Source organism: Macaca thibetana, chromosome 10 (assembly GCF_024542745.1).
Source record: "Macaca thibetana thibetana isolate TM-01 chromosome 10, ASM2454274v1, whole genome shotgun sequence".
Lineage (NCBI taxonomy): Eukaryota > Metazoa > Chordata > Mammalia > Primates > Cercopithecidae > Macaca > Macaca thibetana.
Window position 1 is genome coordinate 35,755,010 of NC_065587.1, and position 13,575 is coordinate 35,768,584.

The following is a 13,575-nucleotide window of genomic DNA, read 5'->3' on the forward strand; positions in this document are numbered from 1 at the left end:
GCTCTGCCCAGAGACAGGGTCAATGACCAAGGCAGGAAAGCCTAGGCTTCACGTCCCAAGACCCCCCAACTCTGGAGCGTATCACACTAGTCCCCAGGAGGACTGGACACCCTTTTTTTTTTTTTTTTTTTTTTCCTGAGACGGAGTCTTGCTCTGTCGCCCAGGCTGGAGTGCAGTGGCGCAATCTCGGCTCACTGCAAGCTCCGCCTCCTGGGTTCACTCCATTCTCCTGCCTCAGACTCCCAAGTATCTGGGACTACAGGCGCCCACCACCACGCCTGGCTAATTTTTTGTATTTTACTAGAGACAGGGTTTCACTGTTAGCCAGGATGGTCTTGATCTCCTGACCTCATGATCCGCCTGCCTCGGCCTCCCAAAGTGCTGGGATTACAGACATTAGCCACCACGCCCAGCCTGGACACCCTCTTTCCGTGCTGACCTCTTGGTCCTCTTGACCTCGAGCCCACGTGTTCAGGGAAGGTTGGGGCAATCACCCCCAGACGTGAACACCCAGACACACTCCCTAGGGCCTGGCAAGTATAAGCCAAGAGGAGGGGCGTATCCTGCCCCAGCACCCCCTCTGCATGGGGGGGAGTCGGTGGGGAGAGCGAAATGTGGAAAAAGCCGCTCACGGCTCAGCCTCCCAGGTACAGGGGGCATGCACGCCTCTGAGTGTGTCTTGTGGTTCTGTGTGTATGTGAATGAGACTCCCAGTGTGGCCCTTCATGCACGGGACAGCGTGTGGGTGGCACGTGGATGTGCAGCCTGGGGCGGGATGGACCTGTGCCTGCTGCCTGAGTGTGTGTGGAGGGGGTGAAATGGGGCTATTTTACAGCTACCCTTCCCTGGAGCAGGGCATGTCACCTCTGTATTAATCAGCATGAGTGCCACCCCTCAGATGGGCCCCCAGTAGGGGCTGCACCTGGGCCCCTTCCCCACCACATTGGCAGCAGAGCACACAGAACTCAAAGAGACAGAGACATGCAGAGGGGACAGAAACAGACAAGGAGAAACAGATGCTGAAGAGGGCAGGAGACAGGCTCGGAGGTAGAGAGCGATGCACCAGGCAGGCACAGGCACAGACACAGCCCACAGGACACTGAGGTCACTGCCCATGTCTTCCAAGCACTGTCTGCCAGTACACAGCAGGGAAGCAGAGAAGGTGAGACCCAAAGGGACACAAGCCACATGTGTCTTTCGGTGGGGAGTGGGGGTCTCTGAGGCACCAATGTGGACTCTTCATGGGCTCATACCATGAGATAAATGCTCACACTGGTGAGTGCAAGCCACACCCAGCTCTCATGGCCACCAACTCCTGCTCTGGCCCACTCCCTGGAGTCCTGGGGTCAGCAGGCCCAAGATGCACCCCCTTCCATGGGGATCTCAGCCAGAGGGTGACCCAATAGCCAGAGTCTGCAAGTGGCTGACCAAGGCATGAGACCACCTGCCCCTCCCCCAACCCCCAACCAGGGCAGGAGAGAGACAACAGACCCAGCCTGTCCTGCTGAATTTATTCATGTGAACAGCCCCCGCCCTTGGCCTCCAGTGACTCCCTGTTAGGGCTGGGCATCTCCCCAGTAACACGGACACAGCCAGCCAGCCTGGGGGAGGCCAGAGTGGCAGTCTCACGGCCAGCACGCATCCCCTATTCTGGACTCCTCACCCCCATCGCACCCCCTTCTAGACCAATGGGGTGGAGAGCTTGGAAGACACCTTGGGTGGCAACACAGCCTCATGGTCTGTGTGAGGAAGGGACAGAGTGGGTACCTGTGAGAAGCCCCTCCTCCAAGTGCCAGGGTGGGGGGCTAGTGGGGGGCTCCAGCTGAAGCAAGTCCCAGCCCAGAGGCTGGAAATGCCCAGGAGAAGGATCAGAAGGGGACATGAAAGAGGTTTCCACTGAGGGCACCTGGTTCCAATTGCGGCCCTCAGCAGCGGTGGGTGGGGTCTCCTTACACGGCCTCTTCCAGGGCCCGGCCCAGGGATCTCCCCTCTACCCGCCAAAGGCTGAACAGCCCTGCTAGGCAGGACCACAGCCCCAGGGCCTGGGTGCTCCAGCTCTGGCACCAGCTGCACACCCCTCCCACTTCTGGCCCTGTCTGCCTTCTTCCCTGAGGCTCCGAGGGAGGTCTCCACCCTCCTCCTGCTGAGTCAGGCCTCAGCTCCTGGTGAGAAGCTCTAGCAGCCCTGCCTGGCGCTGGCCACAGCTCCCCTCCCGTCTCCCATGCCCAGGATCCAGTTTGTCCCAGGAGTGAGCTGAGTGAGGTGTTGAACTCTCCCCAGCAGGCAGCCCAGGGGCAGAGTCAGAGAAAATGGGGGCTGGAAGTGGGTATGGTGCACCTCTGTCCCCAGCAGATACAGTCATCACTCTGCACACCCTTGGGAACACCAACACAGACACACACACCCAGCCACACACCAGACGAAGAGCAGACTTGACCCCAGCAAGGTCCTGCTGGGGCAGGCAAGAAAGGCACATGTGGGGACCCGAGCCTCCCACCACTCAGCCCCCACCACTCAGCCCCCACCACTCAGCAGGAAAAGCACCCCAGAAAACTAAACCGCTCCACTTACATTCTACAAAGTCTACATAAAATTTAAGTCTGCAATGGAGTGGTTTTGTTGTAGTCACAAGGCTGGAAACCATCTCCACTATATTATTTTAGAGCATCCTGTCTGTTGCAGTCAAATGCTCTACCTCGGAGCTATGCTTCTTGTTGCTTTGCTGCTGTAGAGACTCCTATGTTTCCCAGGCTGGTCTTGAACACCTGGCTTCCCAAAGTGCTGGAGTTATAGACATGATCTACCACACCTGGCCTTTATTTATTTTTAAGAGACGGGGTCTTGCTATGTTGCCCAGGCTGCTGGAGTACAGAGGCTATTCACAGAAACGGTCTTAGAACCTGCAGCCTCGAAAAGTGATCCTCCCTACCTCGCTGGAAGTGCAGGTGTGCGCCCCCACGCCCAGCTTTAATTTTAGAGCTTTTCATCACCCTCAAGAGAAACCCATTACTCCCTAGTCTTTCCTGCCCCCTGCCCCGATAAACACTAAACTGCTTTTGGTCTCTGTGGATTTGCAGTGTCTGGCCTGGACATTTCTTATAAGTGGGATAACATGTGGCCTTTCGTGTCTGGCTTGGTTCACCCTGCACACTTCCAAGGTTCACCCATGCTGTGGCCTGCCAGCGTTCCAATCCTTTTGTGGCTGAGTATCCTCCTCTCCTTGTATGAATATACCACATTTTGTTTATTCGGCAACTGATGGACACTGATGGTTTTTACTTTTTGGCTATCATGAATAATGATAATGTTATTGATAATGAATAATGTTGCTATGAACATTTGTGTGCAATGTTTGGTGTAGATGTGTTTTTATTAAAATTGCAAAAATGTGTATCTCTAATAACAAAGTCTGAACGATAGGTTAAGTACCTGGAACCCATGTACTGGAACAGCTGCCCCGGAAAGGGGGGTCCAGAGCTGCAAACCTCCAATCCCAAACAGGCCCCTCAAAACTAAGGCCCTACAAGGACTGGCTCACCCTCCGTCCGGCCCACCCACCACTTCTGCCCCAAGCCAGGGAGGGAGCCTGAGGAGCCGGCTCCAGTGCTGCAGAAGGAGCAGGGTCTCCAGGAGCACCTAGGTTCATTCGTCTTTTTTGTCTTTTTTTTTTTTTTTTTGAGACGCAGTCTCGCTCTGTCACCCAGGCTGGGGTGCAGTGGTGCAATCCTGGCTCACTGAAATCTCTGCCTCCCGGGTTCAAGCGATTCTTCCGCCTCAGCCTCCCGAGGAGCTAGGACTACAGGCACCTGCCACCCCACCCGGCTAATTTTTGTATTATTAAGTAGAGACAGGCGTTTCACCATGTTGGCCAGGCTGGTCTCGAACTCCTGACCTCGTGATCCGCCCGCCTTGGCCTCCCACAGTGCTGGGATTACAGGCGGGAGCCATCGCGCCGGCCAAGTTCATTCTTACTGAGACTCCTCTGGCCTGCCCCTGCTCCCTGCAACCTCTGTTCCCCGGGACCCCACCCCATCCTCCCCGACCCTGCTCCCTCTCCCACGACCCCTGTCCCGTCCCCCTGACCCCCGCCCCGTCTACTGCGACCGCGCCCCGTCCCCCGCGACCCCTGTCCCGTGTCCCACGACCCCGTCCCATCCCCCATGACCCGTCCCAACCCCCACTACCCCGCCCCATCTCCCACGACCCCGTTCCATCCCCCACGACCCCTGTCCCGTCCCCCACGCCCCCGCCCGCCAGCGCGAGAAAACAGGAAGCCGCGCGCGGCGGCGGCGCTGGAAGTGCAGGAAACGGCGGCGGGCGCGGCGCTTATCTCGGGCCGCAGCCCGGACCCCTGGCCTCAAGCCGGGCAGGGGGCGCCAAGGACAGGGCCTGCTCACCTGGTGGGGAGCCCTGGCCGCCTCTGCCCCTGACCGCGGCTGTCACAATCCGGCCAGGCCAGGCGGGGAGGCTGCGAGGACGCCCGTGTCGGGACCTCCCGACGGGAGCGAGGCCGGAAGGCGACCCGGGAACCCGCGTCCAGCCCCAGGGCTGCCACCTCCCCAGCGCACGCGGCCCTGCCCTGCCCCCAGAGGCCTGACCCCCTCATTTCCCCCAAAACAAGGACTCACTTCCCCCAGCAGGTGCGACCCCCCGCTGGCTCTTCCGGATTTTAATGGGGAGGGGGAAGAGCGGGGAGCAGCGATGGTTGTTTCTGTGTTTACAAAGCTGGGTCTTTTCCTGGGGAGGGGGCAGGATGGGGGCTGTCGCTGGGCCTCCCCTAGGGTCCTGAAGGCACTGGCAGAGACAATGGGCCCCAGCACCTGGCTTCCCCCCACCAGTGAGTGTGTGCTTCCTGGAGCTGGGGGGAACTTGTTTCCGAGTCAGCCACAGCTGGAGCAGGGGGGCCTCCCTGCACACCTGCAGGGCTCAGAGCCCACACAAGGCCGGGCACCTCCCAGGTCTGGGCGCAGCTGTTTCCTCTGAGGACCACTCACACTCCTCCCCAGCCGTCTCCAGCCGCGGCGTGGTGTTCTGTCCTGTCCGCTCACAGGGCCTGGGTATGGCAGTACTGAGACAACATCCATCTTTCCCACCACCTCCCTCGGGTCAGCTTCAGCAGAACTCCCAGGCTGGGGTGGGGGCCAGCGGTGGTGGTGGGGGAAGGTGCTTTGGGAGATCATGAGAGGCTGCATCCCCCACCGCTGAAGAGGTGGAGGTGGGGTGGGGAGAGAGAGGAGCTTGGGGGCAGGGGTGGGGAACACACAAGAGGAAAAGTCAGGATTAACTTTTGGTTTTGCAAATCCAGAGACTAGCCAGTTGCCCGAGTTCCAGATGTTCTTTCAAAGGCGCCCAGTCTGGGGAGGCCTCGGGACCCAGGCCCCCTTCAAAGCCTGCCTGGCCCCCTCTTCCCAGCGCTGCACATGGAGGGGTCTGACTCCTGAGCTGTGGGAAGTTGCACAACCCCAGCCAGTGCCCTGCAGGCCCCATCTGTTACCCTGGCACAGCCCCCACCTCCCTGGAGCAGCCAAGCCCTGAGAAGGCATGAGGGTGGGACAGGACAGTACTGTGTGCAGCTCCAACCCAGAAACAGTATTTTACAAAGAACCAGGCTCAGGCCACCTGCCCTGGGCCTCTGCAGGGAAGGCACCACCAGTCGGTCTATGGACATACAGGGCCAGTCCATGGGATCTGCCCTCAGTGGTTCCATGGCCAATGGCTCTGTCCCTATCGGCCGTGGGGCCAGTGAGTCTCTTTCCATCTCTGGGTTGATTCTGGTCAGTTCCAGGCAACAAACATTTATTGAGCAACTCATGTGCTAGCCTGGGCCAGGTGCTGGTGTACCATGCTGAGGGAGACATGCCTCTATCCTCATGGAGCTACAGAGGGGCTACGGTCCCAGCACTGAACCCAAAGAGGACCTGAGCCTCTCAGGTCTGAGCAGGCACCGCGGCTTCTCTCCTAGTCTCAGTGGCTCTCAGTAGCTCTGGGCCTCTTCCTGTAGCTCCACACATGCCCCTACACCTAGTCTGGTTGGGCTGTCGCCATCCTGGACAAGTGAACTTTGTCCCAGAAGCCCAAAGCCCACCTTGCTCCCATTCTGCGTGAGGGGAGGAGCCATGGGCCAGGACACAGGGCTTCTCACCCATCCATGTGGTTGTGGTCCAGGACTAGGCACGGACATGTGTCCCCAAAACCCTGAGGCCTCTGTTCCTCCTCCTGCCCCCAAGAGGCTGTGGTTTGTTTGAACCTTTCTCAGTCAGGGTAGAGGGAGCTGTTTCTGTTGCCCACCCACATCCCCAGCCTCTGATTGCTCTGAACAGTGGAACGGGAGCACTGTGGGTGGGCAGGAGCCATGGAGCAGCCCAGGAGGTCATGCATGGACAGGAGAGGAGTGCCCTCCCCATGGCCCAGGGGTTGGGGCAGGTCTAAGCGCAAGAAGTCAGCTGCCCCTGGGGCAGTGTGACAGTGGGAGCCTTCATGGAGGGCCTGTCCCCATCCTGTCCCTGAGCCCAGCCCAGAACCCTGGATTCTTTTCTTTCTCCGGGCCCCAAATCAGCTGCCTCCCAGCCACGCTCTGCTGTCCATACCCTATGCTCCACACCCCAGCATAAGTCGCCCACAGTTCCCCAGCTCCCTCAGGGACCTCAAACAGACCCACTCCCCCTTTAGTGCTTCCCATGTTCAGGTTCCCCAAAGACCCACCCAGGTACTCCAGCCAGGACCCTGGGCAGCCTGTACCTCTCTTTACCCTTTCATCCTCACCAGCCCTCCACACAAGCCGCGGGGATCTTTCTAGATTCCCAATTCTAACATCCCTCTTTCACCAGAGACCTTCCGCTGCCTAGGGATAAGTCCGAGTGCCTCCCTCAAGTGCTTTGGCTCCAGCTGGGGCTCCTGCACCCTGCCTCTCCCCTTCATCCCTCCCACACTTGCCCACGCTGGCCCCCATGGAGCAGGCAATGCAGAACTAGGCCTGGGAACGCTTGCTGGGCGCTTGTGCTCAGAGCATGGCCAGGGACTCTGTCAGAAGTGCTAACTCTGCAGGTGAGTCCAAGGCTCTGAAGTCCAGGAAGCTTGGTCCCCAGCCTCCAGGCAGGGGACGTATGGCAGAGCCCATGCCCTGGGCCTGGGTCTGAGGCCAGCTCTTACACTGCTGGCTGTGATTTGGGGCAAGTCTCACAGCCTCCTCGTGCTTCAGTTTCCCCATCTATAAAACAGACAGTAGCTCTTGTTGTGCAGACTAAATACATTAACACGGAGTGTGCAGTTGGGCCAGGGTTAGCTTGGGAGGTTACTTCTTTCTTCTGCTGCTGCCCCTGATCCCAAAGAATGCCAGAGGCACAGCCTGCCCGCTGCCTCTCAGGGAAGGGGAGGGAACAGGTGTCAGGGACTTTACCTCCTGTGCTCCTCCATGGGCCGAGATCAGGGAGCGGGTGACAGACTCCCAGACCCGTGCATCAGATGAGGGAACCAGGGGTCAGTCCCCCAGCAAATGCAGGGTGCCAGGGGCCAGAAAGCAGGCCCCAGCCTGGCCAGTCCTGCAGAGGAGGCTGGGCAGTCTCTGAGCCCAGGCCGTGGCCACCCCTCCTGAGGCAGCAGGAAATAGCCTGGCCAAGCTCACAGCCAGGGCCCGAAGCTCTCGCTTCCCTTCGGGCCCGTTTCCTTTATCCGGTTGTTTTGCTCCGAATCCACCAAGTCCAGCCTTCCCCTCCCCTCAATTTCCACCCCCGGCCCCGGTCCAAAGTGGAGCAGGATGGATACGTGACGTTTTAGGGGCCCCAGGAGTCCCCCGCTCTCCCCTCCGCCCAGCCGGGAGCAGCTGACCGACCCGGAGCGCGCCCAGCGTCCCGCGCCCGCCCTCTGCTGCCCGAGGCTGGGAGCGGCGGCTCCGCCCCGTCCAGGTGCCACAGGAGGTGCCGGTCCCCGCATTCCCCCTCCACCGCCCCCCCGCCATCGAAGCGCAGATCCCGGGGCGGTCCCAGGCCCACAGAGAGGCAGGCGAAGGGAGTGCCGGACCCGCAGCGCCAGCTCCGTTTATTGAGGCCTTCGGCGCGTGGAGGGCGGGCCTCCTCCGAGACCCAGCGGCGGCCGGGCGCGCTCCCTTCTCCAAGTCCTGGGCCCTGCGGGGAGCGCGGGCTGCGTCGAGCGAGGGGCCGAGGTCACCAACAAGTCGACAAAACGAGGCGCGTCTCCAGGCTCTGCCGCGGCCCCGCTGGTTCTCCTCCCCGCGCAGGGCGCCGGAGGCAGAGCCAGGCCGGGCCGCGCTAGGAGCCCCTGGAGGCCGGGACGTGCAGCGCGAAGAGCTTCTCCCAGCAGGTGGCGACGGCGTCCAGGGCGCGCAGCAGGAGCTGCCTTCGGCCGCCGCGACGCCGGGCAGGGCGCACCTCGGGCCGCCGGCTCCGCTGTCGGGGACAGGGCGGTCAGCGAATGCGCACGGCCCCCGCGCCCAGCCCGGCCCCTGCGCCCAGCCCGGCCCCCGCGCCCAGCCCGGCCCGGGAAGGGAGGCGCGGCCCAGCCCGACCTCAGCCTAGGGCCATGGAGCCCCAGGACGCGCGGCGGCCCTGTGGGGTTAGGGGAGGTCTGGCCCCGGCTGCACTCAGGGACTCACACCTGGGGCAGCGTCCTGCAGTGGCGCCGCATCACCGCCTCGGTGCGCACAGCCACGGTCCACGCAGCTCTCTCCAGGGCACCGCGGCGGCTCCCGGCCACCGCCCCGCGCAGGGTCCGACCCAGGGATGAGATGGACAGGAGGATACTGTGCTCCTGGGGAGGGAAGGGAGGAAGGCGGGGTGGGGGTCGGGGGAGACTGAGAGAGGAGCAGACCGGCGAACTTGGGTAGGGGCGCCTCCTCCATACCTTCTGGGCGCCACAGGAGGCCCGAGGCCGTCCCCGCCGTCCCGAGCTCCCGGGTCTAGTCAGGTTTTTCTGTATGAAATGAAAGTGTCTGGAGCCTGGCCTGGTCTCTTCGGCCCCCGCCCCGCCCCACTTCACGGCAGCCTGCAGATCCTCGAAGATGATGGCGCGATAGTGGCGAAGCACGTCGGGGACGCTGCAGGCCGGGGAATGGGCGCGGCTTGGCGCGGTCCCCAGCAGCGCCAACAGGAGCGCCCAGAGTGCAGGCTTGGGGGATACCTGGAGGAGACAGCAGGCTGGGGTTAGGCCTGGGGGCGGGGGTTCCCAGCACAGGGAGCAGCCAGCCCGCCTGCACTTTGTCTCCGCAGAAGCCCCACGCCACGGGATCTCTGAGCCTTATGAAATGGACATGTCACCAGCCAAGAAAGGCTGTAGGCACAGGCCTGGCGGGATAAATCAGGAGAGACAACAGATAAGTCTGCAAACCAGACAGCTCTATGCTCCCTGCAAAGATGTGCAAGGGGTGAGTGATGTGGGTTGGGAGGCCATGTCACTGAGCCCTGAAGAGCCCAGCAGGAGACTGAGGGGGCAGGGCCAGAGGCAGGAGAGCCTGGCTCTGTGGTCCACATAGGAGGTCCATGTAGGCCCACCTGACCCTGCACAGCTTGAGTGGGGCTGGTCTGCAGGCTCTTGGGGGTACAGTAGGAAGTTGTCCCAGCACAGGCTGCCCCACCCATGGCCACGCCCGTTCAACTCCACACGTCCCACACTGGCGCCCTCTGGGTTAGCTCAGAGACATGGGGACTGGGGAACTCCTTGTACCTCCGACCCAACTGGGGCAGGGGCTCAGAGCTCCAAGCCGCACCCTATTGGAAGGGGAAAGCTGGGGGGACTCCCAGAAGCCACAGAGGAAGAAGCAGCCACCACATCCAGCCCCAACCAACAGTTGCAAAAGCCCCCTCTGCCTGTACCAGCCGCCCCACGCCATCGCTCCAGGCAGCCTATGCCACGGGCCTCCGCGGACCCAAAGTGGAGGGCCTGCTCCCACAGGGAAAAAGCCCAAACATCAAGGAGACAGCTGATGGCCCCCAGGTTCCCAGCCACTCAAAAGGGGCCAGCCCCAAACCTTCCCCTGGGCCCCTGCATGGAGTCAGACAGCAGATCTAGGGCTGGAAAATTAATCATGCGAACCCGACCGAGATAACAGGACTCGACTCGGCTTCCCAGCCCTGGCAGGGGAGCCTGACCAAGCAGCACCCCAACCCTCGCCTAGAGCTGGGGGCCTGGTGGGGGTGGCAGCTCCTGCTCAGAGCATGAAGCGGCAATGGCTGGAAGAGCAGACGGCTTGCTACGGCCCCTTCTTGAACCTGGCCCCCCAACCACACACGCCACGGCCAACTTGGTGGGCTCAGAATTGCCACGTCATCCCCTCTGCCTGCTCTGGGTCAGAGGTCATAGCGAAAACCAGAGCCTGACTCCTAAGCAGGCCAGCTGGAGCTGCAAGGATGTCCAGCACCTGCTGTGTCCTACCCAGGTGGGGCAGACAGGCTGCCCTGGGAGTCCCACCTGGCCTGTTAGTACCACTTCCTGGCTCAAGCCTCAGCCCAGCTTAGAACAGGGTGGCCCGGCACCCGGGAGCCCCCCTCGCCCAACTACCAGAAGCCAGGGCACATGCACCCACTGCCACCCACAGTGACACAGTGACCAGAGCCAACCGGAGATTTCCCGGTGGGACTCAGGGGAACAAGCAGTGTCTCCTGAGCTGTGTGTACCCCCAGCCCCTCCACCCAAGTGAGCCCCTCCCTAGAGGAGGCCCACAGCTGCTCACCATGGGCCTTTCAGCGTCTTGCCCTCCCTCACTCCCGCCAGCAGGCCACACACATGATCCTGGGGTCCTCGGACGGGGTGTGCACCACCGCACCAGGTCCACCACCAGCCAACGGCTTCCCTGGACAGGCTGCCTGGAGGACTGCAGAGGGGCAGGCCAGGCGGAGGCTTTTGAAGTTGGCTCCTCCAAGCTGAGGGAGGGAGCAGGAGAGGGAAGGAGGCCACGCAATCCCAGCCCTGCCCCCTCCTCCCCACTCCCTATCACTTCAATTAACCTGGCCCTGGAACTGAGTAGCCACCTCTCCCAGGGGATCCAGGGCTAATGTGGGTCTTGGATTAACTTGTCAGTCCCAGAGATACTGTTCTGTCAAGGAGGGGCGGGGCGCTGTGTGGGCTGGGCGGTGCAGGGCCCAGCTGGTGGGGGAGGGGAGCCAGGTGAGACTGGGGCCAACTCTGTGGCCGGCAAGTGCTGCCTCTCCCAGGGAGCTGGCTGATGGGCAGAGCTGGCAGGAGGCCCTCATGCCCGCCCCAGCTGCTGGACCTGCAGCCTGACATCCAGGGGGCCCTGCCCCAGCAGGTCCCAAGACGTGGGGCTTCCCGGGCCCCCGCTGCTGGCCCGGCCTCACTCCTCCTGGGCTGAGGGGTCTCGCTGGGGCTGTGACTCTGCGTAAAGACACCGGGAGCTGGCGGGTCCCCATCCTTGGCTGCTGTCACTTCTGCTGCCGTCTGGGGCAGGCGCTCTGGTTTGCAGCCTGACGGGCCGTGGTGAAGACACCTCGGAACAAGAGCAGCCTCCGAGGCGCAGCTCACCTTCGTGGGCGGAAAAAATCTCCGCTGGAACAAGAGCAGCCTCCGAGGCGCAGCTCACTTCGTGGGCTGAACAAATCTCCGCTGGAACAAGAGCAGCCTCCGAGGCGCCGCTCACCTTCGTGGGCTGAACACGAGGCGCAGCTCACCTTCGTGGGCTGAACACGAGCCGCAGCTCACCTTCGTGGGCTGAACAAATCTCCGTTGGAACAAGAGCAACCTCCGAGGCACAACTCACCTTCGTGGGCTGAACACGAGGCGCAGCTCACCTTCGTGGGCTGAAAAATCTCCGCTGGAGACAGGTTAAGGTAGTTTCCCAGGGGGAAAAGTCAGTGATTCACACAACAGTCAAGAACAGACCACACAGGTGACAGGAGTCCCCTAGGATTGTAACACTGCATCTTTACGTTTTTGCTTTTTCTGTGTTTGGATGTGATTAAATGCTGTGACAGGCTGTGCGGGTCTGCAGCCCAGGAGCCCCAGGCTCTGGCACACAGCCTGGGGGTGCAGGAGGCCTTGCCTGCCAGCCTTGGGTAAATGCACTCTAATATCTGCAAGACAACATCGCCTAAGGAGGTGTTTCTCAGAATGTGTCCCCACCGTTAAGTGACGCACAACTGTAGCTTGACCTCAAAGCATCTGAGAAAACCCCACACAGGCAAGAAAGAGGAGACACACATGGACAACGCAAGTGCTCTGGAACTTTCCAGGGGCCCTGCAGGAAGCCTCCCCTGAACACGGCCTGATACATTCTTTTCTGTGTGACCCCTCAATGCCCACCCAGCTGAGGTCAGAGAAGTGCTTCCTTCCTAGGCCTGTTTCCACATCTATACGGGGCTGGGCTGGCTTTTCAAAATTCCTAAGCCTCAATTTCCACGTCTGTACAGGACCGGGCTGGTTTTACAAACTTCCTCGGCCTCGGTGTCCACATCTGTACAGGACCGGGCTGGTTTTACAAACTTCCTCGGCCTCGGTGTCCACATCTGTACAGGACCGGGCTGACTTTACAAACATCCTCGGCCTCGGTGTCCACATCTGTACAGGACCGGGCTGGTTTTACAAACTTCCTCGGCCTCGGTGTCCACATCTGTACAGGACCGGGCTGGTTTTACAAACTTCCTCGGCCTCTGTGTCCACGTCTGTACAGGACCGGGCTGGTTTTACAAACTTCCTCGGCCTCGGTGTCCACATCTGTACAGGACCGGGCTGACTTTACAAACATCCTCGGCCTCGGTGTCCACGTCTGTACAGGACCGGGCTGACTTTACAAACATCCTCGGCCTCGGTGTCCACGTCTGTACAGGACCGGGCTGACTTTACAAACTTCCTCGGCCTCGGTGTCCACGTCTGTACAGGACCGGGCTGACTTTACAAACTTCCTCGGCCTCGGTGTCCACGTCTGTACAGGACCGGGCTGACTTTACAAACTCCAAAAAGCTGCAGCTCTCTCTTCGTCTTCAGAGTAAATGTTGAAGGCTCCTTCATGCTTCCATGTCTCCATGAAAGATCAAAGGAAACTCCTCCACAAGTCTGAATGAAAACACTCATGAAGCTCCAGCAGCTGCTCCTCAGGACGGGGCAAGAGGAAGGACTTCCAGATTTCAACGATTTGAGCTGGACCCCAGGTTGCCTGCCCAGCAGAGACCAACCAGCAGTTCCTGACCCCACACGGGTGGCAGGTCCCTTGCCCTGGACTGGCCATGTCCTCGAGGTCCCCAGAACCACAGGGAAGGGGGAGCCACACCCACATTCTGGTCTACCAGGACCACCCCATGTGCAGACAGGGATCCCCCACCCCAGCCATTCTCACTCGTCAGGAGCAGGCAGACCACAAGGCCTAGCACAGGCCCCCACGTGCAGGAGGGCAGAGCTGTGGGTCAGTGACTGACCACCACCACAGGCCCTGCCACTGGTACCACAAAACAGGTTGGGACCCTCCGGGGCTCCCCTCTCACAAGGAACGTCCAGGGACAGCTGCTCTCCAGCAGCCTTCTTGGCCCACGTGACAGTGCCCTCCTCCTCCCCTGCAGGGCTTAACAGCTGTCCACCCACACCCTCTGGGCCAGCCACCAGCTCCAGCCAGATGTC

General features: G+C 61.1%; 1 protein-coding gene across 3 annotated transcripts; it reads right to left on the reverse strand.

Annotated features, from left to right (window-relative positions):
• Positions 1–8,008: 8,008 nt before the first annotated feature.
• On the reverse strand, positions 8,009–13,152 carry C10H20orf204 (chromosome 10 C20orf204 homolog). Of its 3 annotated transcripts, XM_050746405.1 has the most exons (5): positions 11,668–13,152; positions 10,682–11,605; positions 8,857–9,132; positions 8,611–8,763; positions 8,009–8,402 (listed from the first exon to the last, which is right to left on the reverse strand). In XM_050746405.1, exons 2-5 carry the CDS (start codon positions 10,682–10,684, stop codon positions 8,265–8,267), a joined length of 570 nt encoding a protein of 189 aa, XP_050602362.1. In that variant the 5' UTR covers positions 10,685–11,605; positions 11,668–13,152; the 3' UTR covers positions 8,009–8,264. The 3 variants fall into 3 exon arrangements, with proteins under 3 accessions (XP_050602362.1, XP_050602360.1, XP_050602361.1); XM_050746403.1 differs by lacking the exon at positions 8,009–8,402 and having other exon boundaries at positions 8,572–9,132; positions 10,682–11,490; positions 11,726–13,152; XM_050746404.1 differs by lacking the exons at positions 8,009–8,402; positions 11,668–13,152 and adding an exon at positions 11,606–11,651 and having other exon boundaries at positions 8,572–9,132; positions 10,682–11,490.
• Between the last annotated feature and the right edge of the window lie 423 nt (positions 13,153–13,575).

What these genes read in the sequence shown, in the direction of transcription:
- C10H20orf204 (XM_050746405.1), bottom strand. An exon ending in CCTCCTGTGGCGCCCAGAAG is followed by an intron (nt 8,764 to 8,856) that starts GTATGGAGGAGG and finishes TTCCCTCCCCAG; the next exon opens with GAGCACAGTATCCTCCTGTC. An exon ending in ACTGCAGGACGCTGCCCCAG is followed by an intron (nt 8,403 to 8,610) that starts GTGTGAGTCCCT and finishes TGTCCCCGACAG; the next exon opens with CGGAGCCGGCGGCCCGAGGT.